Source organism: Delphinapterus leucas, chromosome 13, assembly GCF_059928025.1.
Source record: "Delphinapterus leucas isolate spDelLeu-1000000601 "Yukka" chromosome 13, BTC_Dleu_Yukka2, whole genome shotgun sequence".
Classification (NCBI taxonomy): Eukaryota; Metazoa; Chordata; class Mammalia; order Artiodactyla; family Monodontidae; genus Delphinapterus; species Delphinapterus leucas.
In genome coordinates, this window is record NC_143141.1 from 8477572 (window position 1) to 8491286 (window position 13715).

Consider the following 13715-nt stretch of genomic DNA (forward strand, 5'->3'; position numbering starts at 1 on the left):
CAGACTGTATGGTATCTTTATGTTTTGTGGGGTTTTTTTTAGGAACTATTTTCCAAAGTGGCTATAACATTTTGCATTTCCATCAGCAATGAATTAGGGTTCCAATTGCTCCATGTCCTTGCAAACACTTGTGACTGTCTATCTCTCTGATTAGAGCCATTCTAGTGAGTGTGAAGTAGTATCTCACTTTGGTTTGGATTTGCAGTTCCCTGATGACTAATTATGTTGAACATCTTCTCATACGCTTATTGGACATTTGTTTACCTTTCTTGTACAAGTAAGTATCTGTTTAAATCCTTCCTCTGTTTTAAAATGGATGTCTTTTATTATTGAGTTATAAGAATTATTTATATATTCTGGGTACAAATCCCTATATGATACATGATTTGCAAATATTTTTCCCAGTCTGTGAGCTGCCTTTACACTTTCTTGATAGATAGGTTTGAAACAAAAAGTTTATACATTTGATAAAGTCCAGCTTGTCTGTCTTCCCTTTTGGTGTTGCATCTGAGTAATCATTGCCTAACCCAAGATCACAAATCTATTCTAATGTTTTCTTCAAAGAGTTTTCTAGGTTTAGCGCTTACATTTAAGTCTATGATCCACTGTGAGGTAATTTTTATGTGTAGTGTGAGGTAGGAGTACAAATTATGTTTTGCATGTGAATGTCCAGTTGTTCCAGCATTTGTTGAAAAGACTGATTCTTCCCACATTGAATTGTCTTGGCACCCATGTTGAAAATCTTTTGGCCATGAATATATTTTATTTCTGGACCCTGAATTCTGTTAATCTGTATGTCTATCTCTGTGCCAGTACCATGCATTCTTTTTTTTTTTTTTGCGGTACGCGGGCCTCTCACTGTTGTGGCCTCTCCCGTTGCGGAGCACAGGCTCCGGACGCGCAGGCTCAGCGGCCATGGCTCACGGGCCCAGCCGCTCCGTGGCATGTGGGATCTTCCCGGACTGGGGCACAAACCTGCGTCCCCTGCATCGGCAGGCGGACTCTCAACCACTGCACCACCAGGGAAGCCCTGGAATTGTTTTCTTAACTTCAGTTTTGGATTGTTTACTGCTGGTAAGAGAGTAATGGATGTGACAGGCATAGAAGCTCACAGCCTTGGAAGTGAGGGGAGTGGTCGGCAGACACCTAACAAACAAGTTGCTGTTGACAGCTGTGGTGAGCATTGTGAAGACAGGTACAGGGGCTGAGACAGAATACCACAGAGATGCAAACAGGGCCTGGAGGGTGGTGTGGAGGGAGTGGGTCTGTAGGGGTGGACACTAAGGTTTTTGTATACAATTATGGGCTCAGAGGTATGTAATCAGGATACAGATCTTTTGCTTTGCACTGTGTAAATAAGTGTAATGGATGGGTACCTTTAAAATACCATATTAAAATCTGTTCTCATTCTTCACGTGAATAAACTTTTGTAGAATTTTTCAGTATAAGCTGCAACTAATGGTGGAATTCTGCTGGAAGCTGGGGAGAAGCCTCTGGTGAGTTAGGGTTCAGAGAGAGGCAGTGGGGCAGCCCTCACAAGGATCCTTCTTTGGATCCAGAACTCCCCTGGATCCTGTTAGGCGCCCAGATGCACACTGATGAGTGCTGTGCGGAGGGGTCTGGAGGCTCAGCACCCTTTTGAGTTAACTAGAACCCCTGAAGAGGCCCCCTCAGGTCCAGGTTTAAAGAACCAGTTTTCCTATACTTGGACTTGAGCTGTCAGAGCAACGGGGTGGGATGGTGGAGGGCAGAAGCTGGTTGAGGGGACATTGGGGCCACTTGACTTGAACTTTGAGTTACAGCGAGAAGCAGAAGGGGTGCTGGGAGATACTGGTTATTTGCCACATTGCCTTCCTAATTATGGTTCTCCTTCTGGCTTTTCCTTCAGTTTTGCTCGGGTTGGGGAACATGTATTCAGCGGGGCAAGTTATTGGGCTCAACAGGGAAGACGTTCCCTTGTAACAGCTGCGGCGTGTTTGCACCTGGAGCATTCGAGTGAAGGGGACGGTCCTCCATCCGCGCACCCCACAGTCCCAGGTGGAGGGCATTCCTCCGTGGCCTGGAATATATTTTTATCAGTTCCTTGGCAGCAGTTTCATCCATGGTCCGTCGGGCTGTGGAGCCTTGCGAAGATCAGGGGTCATCTAGGAGCCCAGGTGTCTTCATCTTTGATACTGGTGGCTCCAAAGCGAGCCGTTTGCCCAAGGAGACTGTGCCTACATGAGACAGCATGGCCAATCCCTAGGGCGTGCTGGTGATGTGTGTTCTTGTCTGCAGTCATGCAGAGGCGTGAGCCCATGGTGAGAAACGAGATGCAGAAACCGACAGCTCTTCTCAGCGGGTGCTTGTATGTGCTGTGTTCTCAGTCCCATTTAGTTAAAGTGTTACTGCCCCCATTTTGTAAACGAGGAAACAGAGGCTCCGCTCTGGTACGTGGTGGGATGCGGCTTCAGCTCCCGCGCTGCCTCACTTCCAAGTCTTTCCCGTTTCCTCCGCATCATACTGCACTCCTATGAGTAAGAAGCTGTTTGGAACCTCAAACGTGAGCAGGTTTTCAAACCTCCCACGTGGGGTGAGGCTGACTTGTCGTCCCTTGGTCTAGGGGGTGACTTTTGCCTCTGAGCGTGAGTTCATCAGCAGCCTCCGCCTCTGGTGCTGCTTTCTGCACCTGGGCCCCCGCCGAGAACGTACCTTCCAGCAAGGTGAGGACCGGGCCATCGTCTCGTGTCTCCCGCTCACCCTCCCACCTGCTCCTGAGCCCTCCGCCCTGTGCACAGGGCTTTATCACAGCCACATTGTTCAATCCAGAGAGAAGCGTTTCTGAGCTCCTGGGTCTGCTCCACACTCAGCGGGTTGGGCGCCCTCCTGTACACCCACCTCCGAGGCTTGTGCACACGCTCACATACACTTGCGTGCTCTCAGCACTTCCTGGCAAGGAACATTTTGTAAAATGTGCAGAAGTGGACATTTTGAAGGTAACCTCATGGTTTCTTAGGAGTGTTAGCTGATAAATCATGGCAGCCTCAACCCACCCCCACCCCCTGCTGACTAAGATGCCCTGTCAGACCCAGTGGATGGTCTCCTGGGGCTCCTTCAGCCTCTGAGCCTGGCCTGATGCTGGACAGGCGCTGCTTGGCAGGCAGAGCCATTTCCGCGGGAGATTGGTGTCCTTTGGATTTCCCAGCTTCCCTTAAGCCCCTCTGGGGACAGCTCAGGATGCTCCACTGCACTGGGTCAGCACGTGCAAGAGGCAGGGACCAAGTTGGTCTCATCCATCGCTGTATCCCCAGGCCTCATAAGTGCCCGCCCACCCTGCATATACAGTCAATATGGGTATATAGGTTGGTGTCTCTGCCTCACTACTTTGGGCCAGTTAATAAACTTACCTGATACATAATACGTGTTCTCATTTCCAAAATGGGAATACTTAAGAGTTCTTGGAGATTAAATGAGGCAATCAGATGATATGCTGCATGCTTGATAAGTAATTGCAGCTGTTAACTCCAAATTCAAGCGATAGAAACCTCAAGCACTTGTACTTTCTAGCTCAGCGGCAACCATAGAAGATGGTATCCAGGGTAGTAGTTGGTGACTCTTAACCAAATCTGAACACTTTTACTGTCCTTGCTCCTTGCATTGCTCCTTCTCTACTGCCTCTTCCTTCAAATCCTCTGGTAGCCGCCCCATCCCCTATAGTAACATCAGGCAGCAGGATACTATGGGCTCAGGGATTTTGATAAAGATTGCATTAAATCTGTAGATTGCTTTGGGTAGTGTGGACATCATAAAAATAATAAGTCTTTCCGTCTATGAACGTGGGACGTCTTTCCATTTATTGGCATTATTTTCAATCTTTCATCAACATTTTCTAGTTTTCAGGATATAAGTCTTTTGTCTCTTTGGTTAAATTTATTCCTTAGTGCTTTATTCTTTCTGATGCTATTGTAAATGGAATTATTTTCTTAATTTCCTTTTGGGATTGTTCATTGTTAGTTTATAGAAACAACTGATGTGTGTGTGTTCATTTTGTGTTCTGCAACTTTGCTGAATTCATTTGTTCTAACAGTTCTGTGTGTGTGCGGTGTGGCAGGGATCTTTAGGATTTTCTACATGTGAGATCGTGTCACATGTGAACAGAGATAATTTTACTTCCTCCTTTTCAACTTAGATGCCCTTTATTTATTTTCCTTGCCTATGTGCTCTGGCTAGGACTTCAGTGCTATGTTGAATAGATGTGGTGAGAGTGTCTTGTTCCTGATCTTAGAGGAAAACTTCCGGTTTTTCAGTGTTGATTGAGTATGATGTTAGCTGTGGACTTTTTATATATGGCCTTTATTATGCTGAGGTAGTCTTTCTCTATTTCTAGTTTTTTGAGCGCTTTTTTTTTTTAATCACAAAAGGGTGTTGAAGTTTGTCAGATGGTTTTTCTGCATCAGTTGAGATGATTTGTATGTGTGGCGTTTTTCTCCTTCATTCTGTTGATCCAACATTTTTGTAAAGCCAAAGTATATCAAAATCAAGAAGCAAGGCTAATGAAGGTTTGTTCCCCTTTTAAGGAATTGGCTGGTCAGGGATGGGGCAGTTTGACATTAATATTAAAGGAGACCTAAATATTAGACCCAGCTCTAGCAAAGACCTGCATCTTCTTTCCTCCGTTAAATATTTAAAAAAATTTTCCCATCATTTCCCATTATATACTGTGTGCAAGTGGTAAATGTTAATTGGTTAATTAAATATTTTAGCTCCCTTTTAAAGTACGAGAATTCATAGTAATTGCCAATAAGGAATAGCTTTCCAAGTAAATGAGGAGTTAGTCTGTATGGGATAGAATGTGCTGTTTAAAAGTCAGTTGTGGAAAGCAGGGACACAGCTCAATACTCTGTAGCAGGAATATTGACCAGTAATCATTTATTTGATTTCCATGAAGAGTCAGAAATTTTTAATCTGGGGAGAAGGCAAGTCCCTATGGATGAAATGATACTGGTATGTGGAATGATTCGCTTTGAAATAACCTAGTTAGCGGGGAGTGGAGAAGGGGTAAAAATGAACAAGAGTCCCTATGTTTTAAATTCATTATACATTCTCTGTACTTTTATATCTGTTTGAAATTTTTCATAAAAAGTTCAGAAAAGAAACAATATAAATAAGTGATGGTACAGCATAATATCAAAACATTATGTAGCCATTACAATAACATCAAGAATTTTACTGATGTGGGATAAGAAAATCAGGAACTCAGTCTTACTAATAATATAGTGCATGTGTGCTTGTGCACATAAATATTTGCATAAAAGATATTGGAAGGAAATACATTAAAACGTTCCATAGTTAGTCATTCTTGGTTGGTGGGATAATGGGTGATTTTCATTCTATCTTCCAATCTTTCTACAGTGAACAAGAGAAAAACCTAATTTCTGAAATTTTTTTTTTCAAAGAAAGGAATGAAATCTGCATTGTGTAAGTCGGTGAAGCATTTTCCAGTTTTCCATTAAATGGCTCTGGTCAGTGATTAGATAAATGCTGATGTGGTTACTAATCTTGGACATGTTTTTGGCCTCTACTGACCTGGAATCTGTCTTTGCCAGGGACATGGGCAAAAGGCAGTCACCACCATTTCAGTCACTGATGACTTCTGTTAGACTTGCTCCTCTAACTTGACTTTCTATCTGATTTTAGTGAGCTGGACATGATTTCCACGAGGGTGATGGACATTAAGCTTCGGGAGGCCGCGGAAGGCCTTGGGGAGGACAGCACAGGTAAGGCCCTTACTTCCCCTGTGCTGGGCGGAGCCCTTGTTGCGTTGTAGGGCTGAGAGAGGGGCTGCTAGAGCCAGGGCTTTAGGTTCTCTACGTGGAGTGTGGGTTCAGTTCACAGTGTGTTCAGACACATGTGGCTGGAGAGCACGTCCAGACTGTTGGCGGCCACCCGGGGGCAGTGCTCCTTGGCTTCCCTGTCAGACACGGCAGCCGGGGTGGGGGTGGATTACTCATTTTCCTCCTTCCTGGAGGTGAACATGTCCCAGAGTTTGGTTGACTCGAAAGCAAAGGAAGTGAGATGCAATGGAATCATTTATCATCCAGGAACATCCAAAAGTTTCAGCGGAACGTCGGGCAGAGTACTGGATGGTCTAATCATCCAGAAGAAATAATGATATCAAGAGAGAGCCTTTGAGTCCTCTTTTATGGCTTTTATCCTCCTTCAGGAGACCTTTATTGCGCTTTCTACTGAGCTAAATTCCAAGCGTATCAATCATCATCTCATAACGCATTCCAAGAGTTACCCAGTTATGCGATTGGTTTGCTGTTATCCATAGATTGCTCTGTATGTCTTTACAGAGTTGTAAAACTGACATTAGAAAACGTTAATCTCCCCACATGTGCCTTTTCCCGTATCAGCCATTTTTACTCACCTTATTTTGGTGACAGAGTTCTCCGTCTCTCTCTCTTGTTTTAAGTCAAAGTGCTAGTAGTGATTGTCTTTGAGGTAGTTCAGGGGAACAGCTTCCAATAATATTAAATCCTAGCGCTTATCTCTTAGCTTCAGATACTAATTTCATTAGAGACTTTATTTCATATATTACAGATAGATTTTCCTTATTATTCCGTATTAGGACTACTTTTCCTCTGTCACATTTCAGTAGATGTGCTGGTAATTGCCTTTTCAACAAATGGTGCTAAAGCAATTGGACATTCATAAGTAAAAAAATGAACTTTGAGAGTTCAAAGTTTATTTGAACTCAAATGAGTATACAAAAATTAATTTAAATTATATCATAGTCATAAATGTAATACTATAAACGCTTTAAAAGAAAATATAGGAGAAAATATTTATGACCAAGGATTAGATAAGAGTTCATAGATATGACAACTCAGTCCCTAAAACAAAAAGTCGATAAATTGGACTTTATCAAAATTTAAAACTTTTGCTCTGTAAGAGACACTGTTAAGAAAATGAAAAGTCAAATCACAGACTGGGAGAAAATATTTGCAAATCACATTTGACAAGAACACTCAAAATTCGACAGTAAGAAAACTAACAACCCAATTAAAAATAGGCAAAAGGTTTTTAAAGATGTTTTACTTAAGAAGATACACAGATGGCAAAAAAGCACATGAAAACGTGCTCAACACCAATAGTCATTAGTTAATGCAAATTAAAACTACACCGAGATACCGCTATACACCTATTAGAATGGCAAAACAAAAACAAACAAATGCTGGTGAGGATGCAGAGCAACTGGAACTCTCATATATTGCTGATGAAAATGCAAATGGTACAGCCACTTTGGAAAGTATTTTAGCAGTTTCTAATAAAATTAAATACACACTTAGTCTATGAGCCACCAATCCCACTCCTAGGTATTTACCTAAGAGAAGTGAAACCTTATGTTTACACAAAAACCTATAACAATTTTCATTTTGTTTACCACTTTGTTTATATCTATACGATGGAACAGTACTCAGCAATAATAAGGAACAAGCTATTGATTGAGGTAACAACATGGACGCATCTCTAATGCATGGTGGTAAGTGAAAAAAAGCCAGAATCAAAAGGATACTTACTGTCTGAATCACTCTATATGACATTCTGGAAAAGGCAAAACTATAAGAACAGAGAAGATATCAGTGCTCTCCAGGGGTTAAAGGTAGGGGAAGGGTTTGACTACAAAAGACAGCACAATGATGATGTATCTTGATTTTGGTGGTGATTATTCAACTCTGTACACACCAAAAAGAGTCAATTTTACTGATGTAATTTTTAAAACAACTTTTAAATGAGGTACCAGATTTGAAAAACAATCAAGTGGATTTTTTAGAAATAAGTAAAACTATTACAATTAAAAATTAAGTGGATGAGTTTAATTGCAGATTATATCAGCTCGAGAGAGAGCACAAGAAAGTATACAGAATGTATCACAGAGGGGTAAAAAGAAGGAAAATACAGAAAGAGAACAAGAAGCATAGAGATAAGTGAAAGGGTGTAACATACATTTGAGCACAGTCTCAGGAGAGGAGAGAATAGCTGAGAATTTTCTGGAATTGACTTAAAAAAAAAAACACAAAAGACGCCCCAGTCCACAGATTTAAGAAACTGAATGAATCCCAAAAAGGATAAATAAAAGGAAATCCACATCGAATGAAAATGTGGAAAACCAAAGACAAAAATGAAAAAATCTTAAAATTAGTCTGAGGAAAAAAGATTACCTTTGAAGGAACAAAAAACTGACTTCCTGACCACACGACAGAAGCCACAAAACAGTAAAATAATGTCTTAATATTACTGAAAGCATAACTTAGAAAAAATAACTGCCAACCTAGAATGTTAAACCTACGAATACGATATTTTAGGAATGAAGGAGAAATAAGGGCATTTTCAGATAAACAAAAACTGAGTTTGTCACCAGGAGACCCTCAGATTCTAAAGGAATCTCCCTTCAGGTGGAAGGAAAATCATCCTTGATGGAGGATTTGGACACAGGAAGGAATGATAAGCAAAGAAAATGAGAAACAAGCAAGCACATCTAAATGAACATGGAATAATATCTTTTGGGTTTTTAAAGATCAGGATGAAAACAATAGGGCATAAACATAGGATTAAAGTATTCTAACTTTCTGGTTTTGTCCCTTAATAGAATGTGGGGTATAATTTCTAGGGTAACCCGTGAAAGAACAGAGGTAAAAGGTAAAGTTTACAAACTAGAAGTGGGAAGATATGGAATAATTTTTTAAAGTCAGTTAGTCCGGCAGACAGCAAGAAAGGAGATTAAGAAAAACCACAGAGATGGCAGACTTGTTTTTATTAACATATCAATAATTAGAATAAGTGTCATTAGCTAGTTACATTAATTGTTCCAGTTAGAAGTTTAAAGCTCAAATTGGCTTTCTAAAACTCTATATCTCTTAAATGTAAGGATTTAGAAAAGTTGAAGGTAAAAGGGATAGAAAAAAATGAACCTTGCAACACTGGGCCAGAAGCTGGCATAGCTGTATCAATAGCAATCAAAATAAAATTTAAGGCAAAAAGCATTACTAAAAATAAAGGTCATTTCACAATAGGTTCACTTCCCCAGGAAGATATTAATTTTACCTTTCTATGGCATTTATCAACATAATGTCAAAATTTATGGAGTAGAAATTGACAGTTAAATAATGATAAATCTACAATCAGAGTGGGTTATTTTTAATACACGTAATTGATAGGACAAATGTATTAAAAATTAAAGACAAAGTACTTGGACAACACAATTAAAAAGAAAAAGGCCTATCCTAATCGATGTATATAGAACATTGAAGAAAATACATTATTTCAAGTGCTCTAGGAACATTTACAAATATATGGTAAGCCATAAAGCAAGTCTCAACAAATTTGAACGGATTCAAATCATGCAGGGCATGTTCTCTGGCCACAGCACAATTAAGCTAGAGCTCAATAACAAAGATAATAAGAAAATCCCCAAGTGCTTGGATATTGACATACTTTTCTAAATAACCTATAGGTCCAAAAAGGTATTATAATGAAAATTAGAAAATATTTTCAAGCAAATAGTAAGGAAACTATATATCAAAGCATGTAGATGCAGGGACTTCCCTGGGGGTCCAGTGGTTAAGACTCCACACTCCCAATGCAGGGGGCCTGGGTTCGATCCGTGGTCAAGGAACTAGATCCCCCATGCTTGCCGCAACTTAGAATTCCGATAGCCGCAACTAAAAAAAAAAAAAAAATGATCCCGCATGCCACAACTAGGAGCCCAGTGTGCTGCAACTAAAAGAGCCCGCATGGTGCAAGGAAGATCCAGTGTGCCACAACTAAGTCCTGGTACAGCCAAATAAATAAACAAATATTTTAAAAAAGAAGAGAAAACATGTAGATGCAGCTAAAACAGATTTAGAAGGAAATGCATTGCCTTAAATGTGTGTATTATAAAAACAGAAAGCCTAAAAATTGATTAGCCAAGTATTCATCTCAAGAAGTTTAAAAAGATAGCAAAGTAAACCTGAAGAAAGTAGGAGGAAGGAAGGAAAAACTAGACCAGAAATTAGTCCAATAAAAAAATAAACATTCAGTAGAGAGAATGAACAAAGCCAAACTTTTTTTAAGGCAAAGGAAATTGACAAACGTCTTGTGTAATTGATCCAGGAAAAAAGGAGGGACAGATAATAGCAGGGCTGAGAAAAGGGGGCTTTATTGTAGATAGTACAGATGCTAAGATAATAAGAGGATATTAACAACTATATGCCAGTGCATTTGAAAATGTGGGAAATAAAGACAAATTTCTAGAAAAATGAAACAGTAAAACAAATTCAAGAAATAGAAAACCCAAATAGTTCCTATAACCATTAAAGAAATTGAATGAAAAAGCCTAGCAGCCTAACAGAGGTAACGCAAATGGGCCTCCAGTGGATGGCCAACTAATTATGGCAAATCCAACAAGTGTTCAGCGGCTGTACTCTGGGTGTTGGTAGCCACTTGCTTTAATCCCGAAGGAGCCTCTTTGACTGTAAAGGATCCTGAGGCTGCATGTTTGTGCAGACCTTCAGGGGTGCGTACCTATTTGTCAACTAGGCAAAGGCCAGACGGTGTCCTGGCAGATGCAGAAAACTCTGAAGAGGCTTTCCAAATAATAAGCTCTCTTTGAGACCAGCCAGTTAACAACATAAACGTTTTGAGATTATATAAAGGTAAGGAAACTTCCACTGTAAGTTAAGAAAACTTGTCTGTAGAACTCATTTCCTTTTGGGCAGGGATCTGCTCCACCTAAGGTCATATAGGTACTTCAACTATAGAGTAATCCTAAGAAATTCTCCACATTAAGGCAAGATCATGTAAACTTCCCAAGGGGGGCATGAACATAAACCAAATATAAAGATCTTGGTGTTTTAAAAAGGAGTTCAGGGACTTCCCTGGTGGCGCAGTGGCTAAGAATATGCCTACCAATGCAGGAGATACAGGTTCGAGCCCTGGTCCGGGAAGATCCCACATGCCGTGGAGCAACTAAGCCCGTGCGCCACAACTACTGAGCCCGCAAGCCACAACTACTGAGCCCGCATGCCACAACTACTGAAGCCCGCATGCCTAGAGCCCGTGCTTGGCAACAAGAGAAGCCACTGCAATGAGAAGCCCGCGCACCGCAACAAAGAGTAGCCCCCGCTTGCTGCAACTAGAGGAAGCCTGGGCACAGCAACGAAGACCCAACGCAGCCAAAAATAAATAAATAAATAAAAGTAAATTTATAAAAAAAGGAATTCAGCTTACAGAATGATTTACTTGTCAAACAAACCAATTGTTAGCAAATTTTCAGGATATATTAGACAGCAGCCTGGTAACCTGTGATGTTCCATCCTTCTGTTGTTAGTTCTCATATTCAGAAGGAAAGGAATGGACTTTGCTGAGCTGCCGAAATCATGGGCACTTGAGGATTTTTAAAAAATTTATTTTATTGAAGTATAGTTGATTTACAATGTTGTGTTAGTTTCTGCGGTACAGCAAAGCGATTCAGTTATATATACATATATATGTATTAGCACTTGAGGATTATCTTGGAAAATAATTTGGGTTATCATTTACGGGCTTTACCTCATCAGGAATTTTTGCTTTTGACTATTTTTATTTTAGGGATTAAAATCTGATTTCATTTATACAGTGGCATATTACTTAGTAATTTAGAAAAAGAGGAAGAATGCAAAATGCGCGCATCACCATGCAAGTGTCAAAAGCGGTATATGGAGGGAAAGAAGCCACACACAAGAGTATATGTTGTATGATTCTGCTCATACAGGATGTGCTGTGTGAATTCAAGAATGGGCAAAACAAATGTATGGTAATAGAAATAAAAAGCATGGTTGCGTCAAAAAAATTAACTCTTTAGGAATAAATCGAACCAAGGAAGTGAAAGATATGTTAAAAAAGTGTTGATTTCAAGTAAGAGGGAAGTTGCTTGTGCCTTGATTCTGTGATCATGCTCCAAAGCTTTCTTGGCTGTTTTATTCAATGTCCAAAATAGACAGAAATCAAGATGTTTTCAGGTGTGCAAAAATGGTACGCTGTGTGCTTCACAACCTTCTGTGTGGTAAAAGGACTTTTCAGGAGCGAATAATTGATGCACGGACAGAAATCTTACTTTCTCTCCTTCTCGTGCACATCTCATACATGTCTGGTAAATACTCACATGCATTCTTTTTGCATAGGAAAGAAAAAGTCCAAATTCAAAACGTTTAAGAAGTTCTTTGGGAAGAAGAAGAGAAAGGAATCTCCTTCTTCCACAGGAAGTAGCACCTGGAAACAAAGCCAGGCAAAGAATGAGGTCATTGCCATCGAGTCAGGGCCAGTAGGCTACGACTCAGAGGATGAGCTGGAGTAAGTTGCCTTTTCCATCCTTCAGCCTTGTGTGTTCGAAGGGGCAGGAGGGGTCACAGGAGGACCCCAATACTTGGGCTAGTTGTCGTGGTAACTTGGTGGATTTCTGAGCTTACTTTCCTCCTAGGTAATTCCACTGGAGGTTCTTCCATAGATATGGTGTTTTCTGTCTTTTCGTACATAGGGATGGAGAAAGTTGGAGCGGGGGGTAGGGGAACATTATCAGGTACCCGCTATGTGCCAGGTGTGTATATATTAAAAGTCTAGGGCTTCCCTGGTGGCGTAGTGGTTGAGAGTCCGCCTGCCGATGCAGGGGACATGGGTTCGTGTCCCGGTCCGGGAAAATCCCACATGCCGCGGAGCAGCTGGGTCCGTGAGCCATGGCCGCTGAGCCTGCGCGTCCGCAACCGGAGAGGCCACAACAGTGAGAGGCCTGTGTACCGCAAAAAATAAATAAATAAAGTCTACATAACTATGAAAGAGGAGGTAAGAAATACCATTTTATAAATGAACAAACCAAGCTTTAGAGAAATTTCGGAAAATTTTCCCAATGTCCTACAGCTGAAAGTAGCAAGATTAGGAAGTAATCCCTCATTTAATTTGACTTAAAACTCTTTTGAGGACTTGGATACTGTACCAGAAAAATACATCTCTCTAAGCCTGAGTCCTCAGTAACCCAATAAGAAAATTTTCCACTGGAGAGAGAGAGGAGCAGGGGGAAGGCTTCTTGCTGTTCAGTCTTAGAAAAATCATCCAAAAATATTGTTAGGAAGAACAGAAACCCATATTTCAATAGGTATGAAATATGGGCAAGTCCAGGGAAGAAATCTGTGTTTTTGTAACTTGTACTTCATCAGAATATACACATGCTTTGGTTATTCCAGCAGTTATTTCTGTGAGTAAAAGGGAAAAACCAAAACCAAAACCAAAACCAGATTTGTTGCCATGCCAGGTTTTGTTTCTTTTAAACAACATGGGCTCCTTAATTTGAGGATAAGGCATAATGACCCTGGGATTGGGAGACAGACCGTGCTGAGATGGGGTCCTGGGCTTCAGCATCCCCGTGAGGGGTCCTGTCCCCTCCTTCCTCACCAGTCTCCTTGCCTGTTTCTAAAGGAGTAGAAATTACACTGACCGCTTGGTGGCGCCAAACGACTAAAGAGGAGAGATTTGAGCTTTGTCTTTCAGGTTGTTTTTTTTTTTCTGGTGCTGGCTGGGAGTAGGAGGCACCCACATGGGACCTTGTGAAGAGAGGACGGGCTATACACGCATTTTTAAGGCACCTCCAAACTCTTGGGGAGCAAGACATTATCGTATAAAATTAATTGCTCACTGCTACGTGTCTTCACTGGGCCAGCCCC

At 40.9% G+C, this 13715-nt stretch overlaps 1 protein-coding gene across 4 annotated transcripts in view; it reads left to right on the forward strand.

Annotated features, from left to right (window-relative positions):
* CRACDL (CRACD like) overlaps window positions 1–13715 on the forward strand; it is a 124237-nt gene that overhangs the window by 70289 nt on the left and 40233 nt on the right. For 2 of the 4 annotated variants that reach the window (XM_022599196.3, XM_089922669.1), the window contains exons 2-3: window positions 5677–5756; window positions 12186–12354. In XM_022599196.3, the coding sequence (XP_022454904.2) occupies window positions 5687–5756; window positions 12186–12354 (239 nt within the window). In that variant the 5' untranslated portion in view covers window positions 5677–5686. Of the gene's footprint in view, window positions 1–5676; window positions 5757–5776; window positions 12355–13715 lie in introns of those variants that run through there. The other 2 variants (XR_016395338.1, XM_022599195.3) reach the window with 1 other exon arrangement.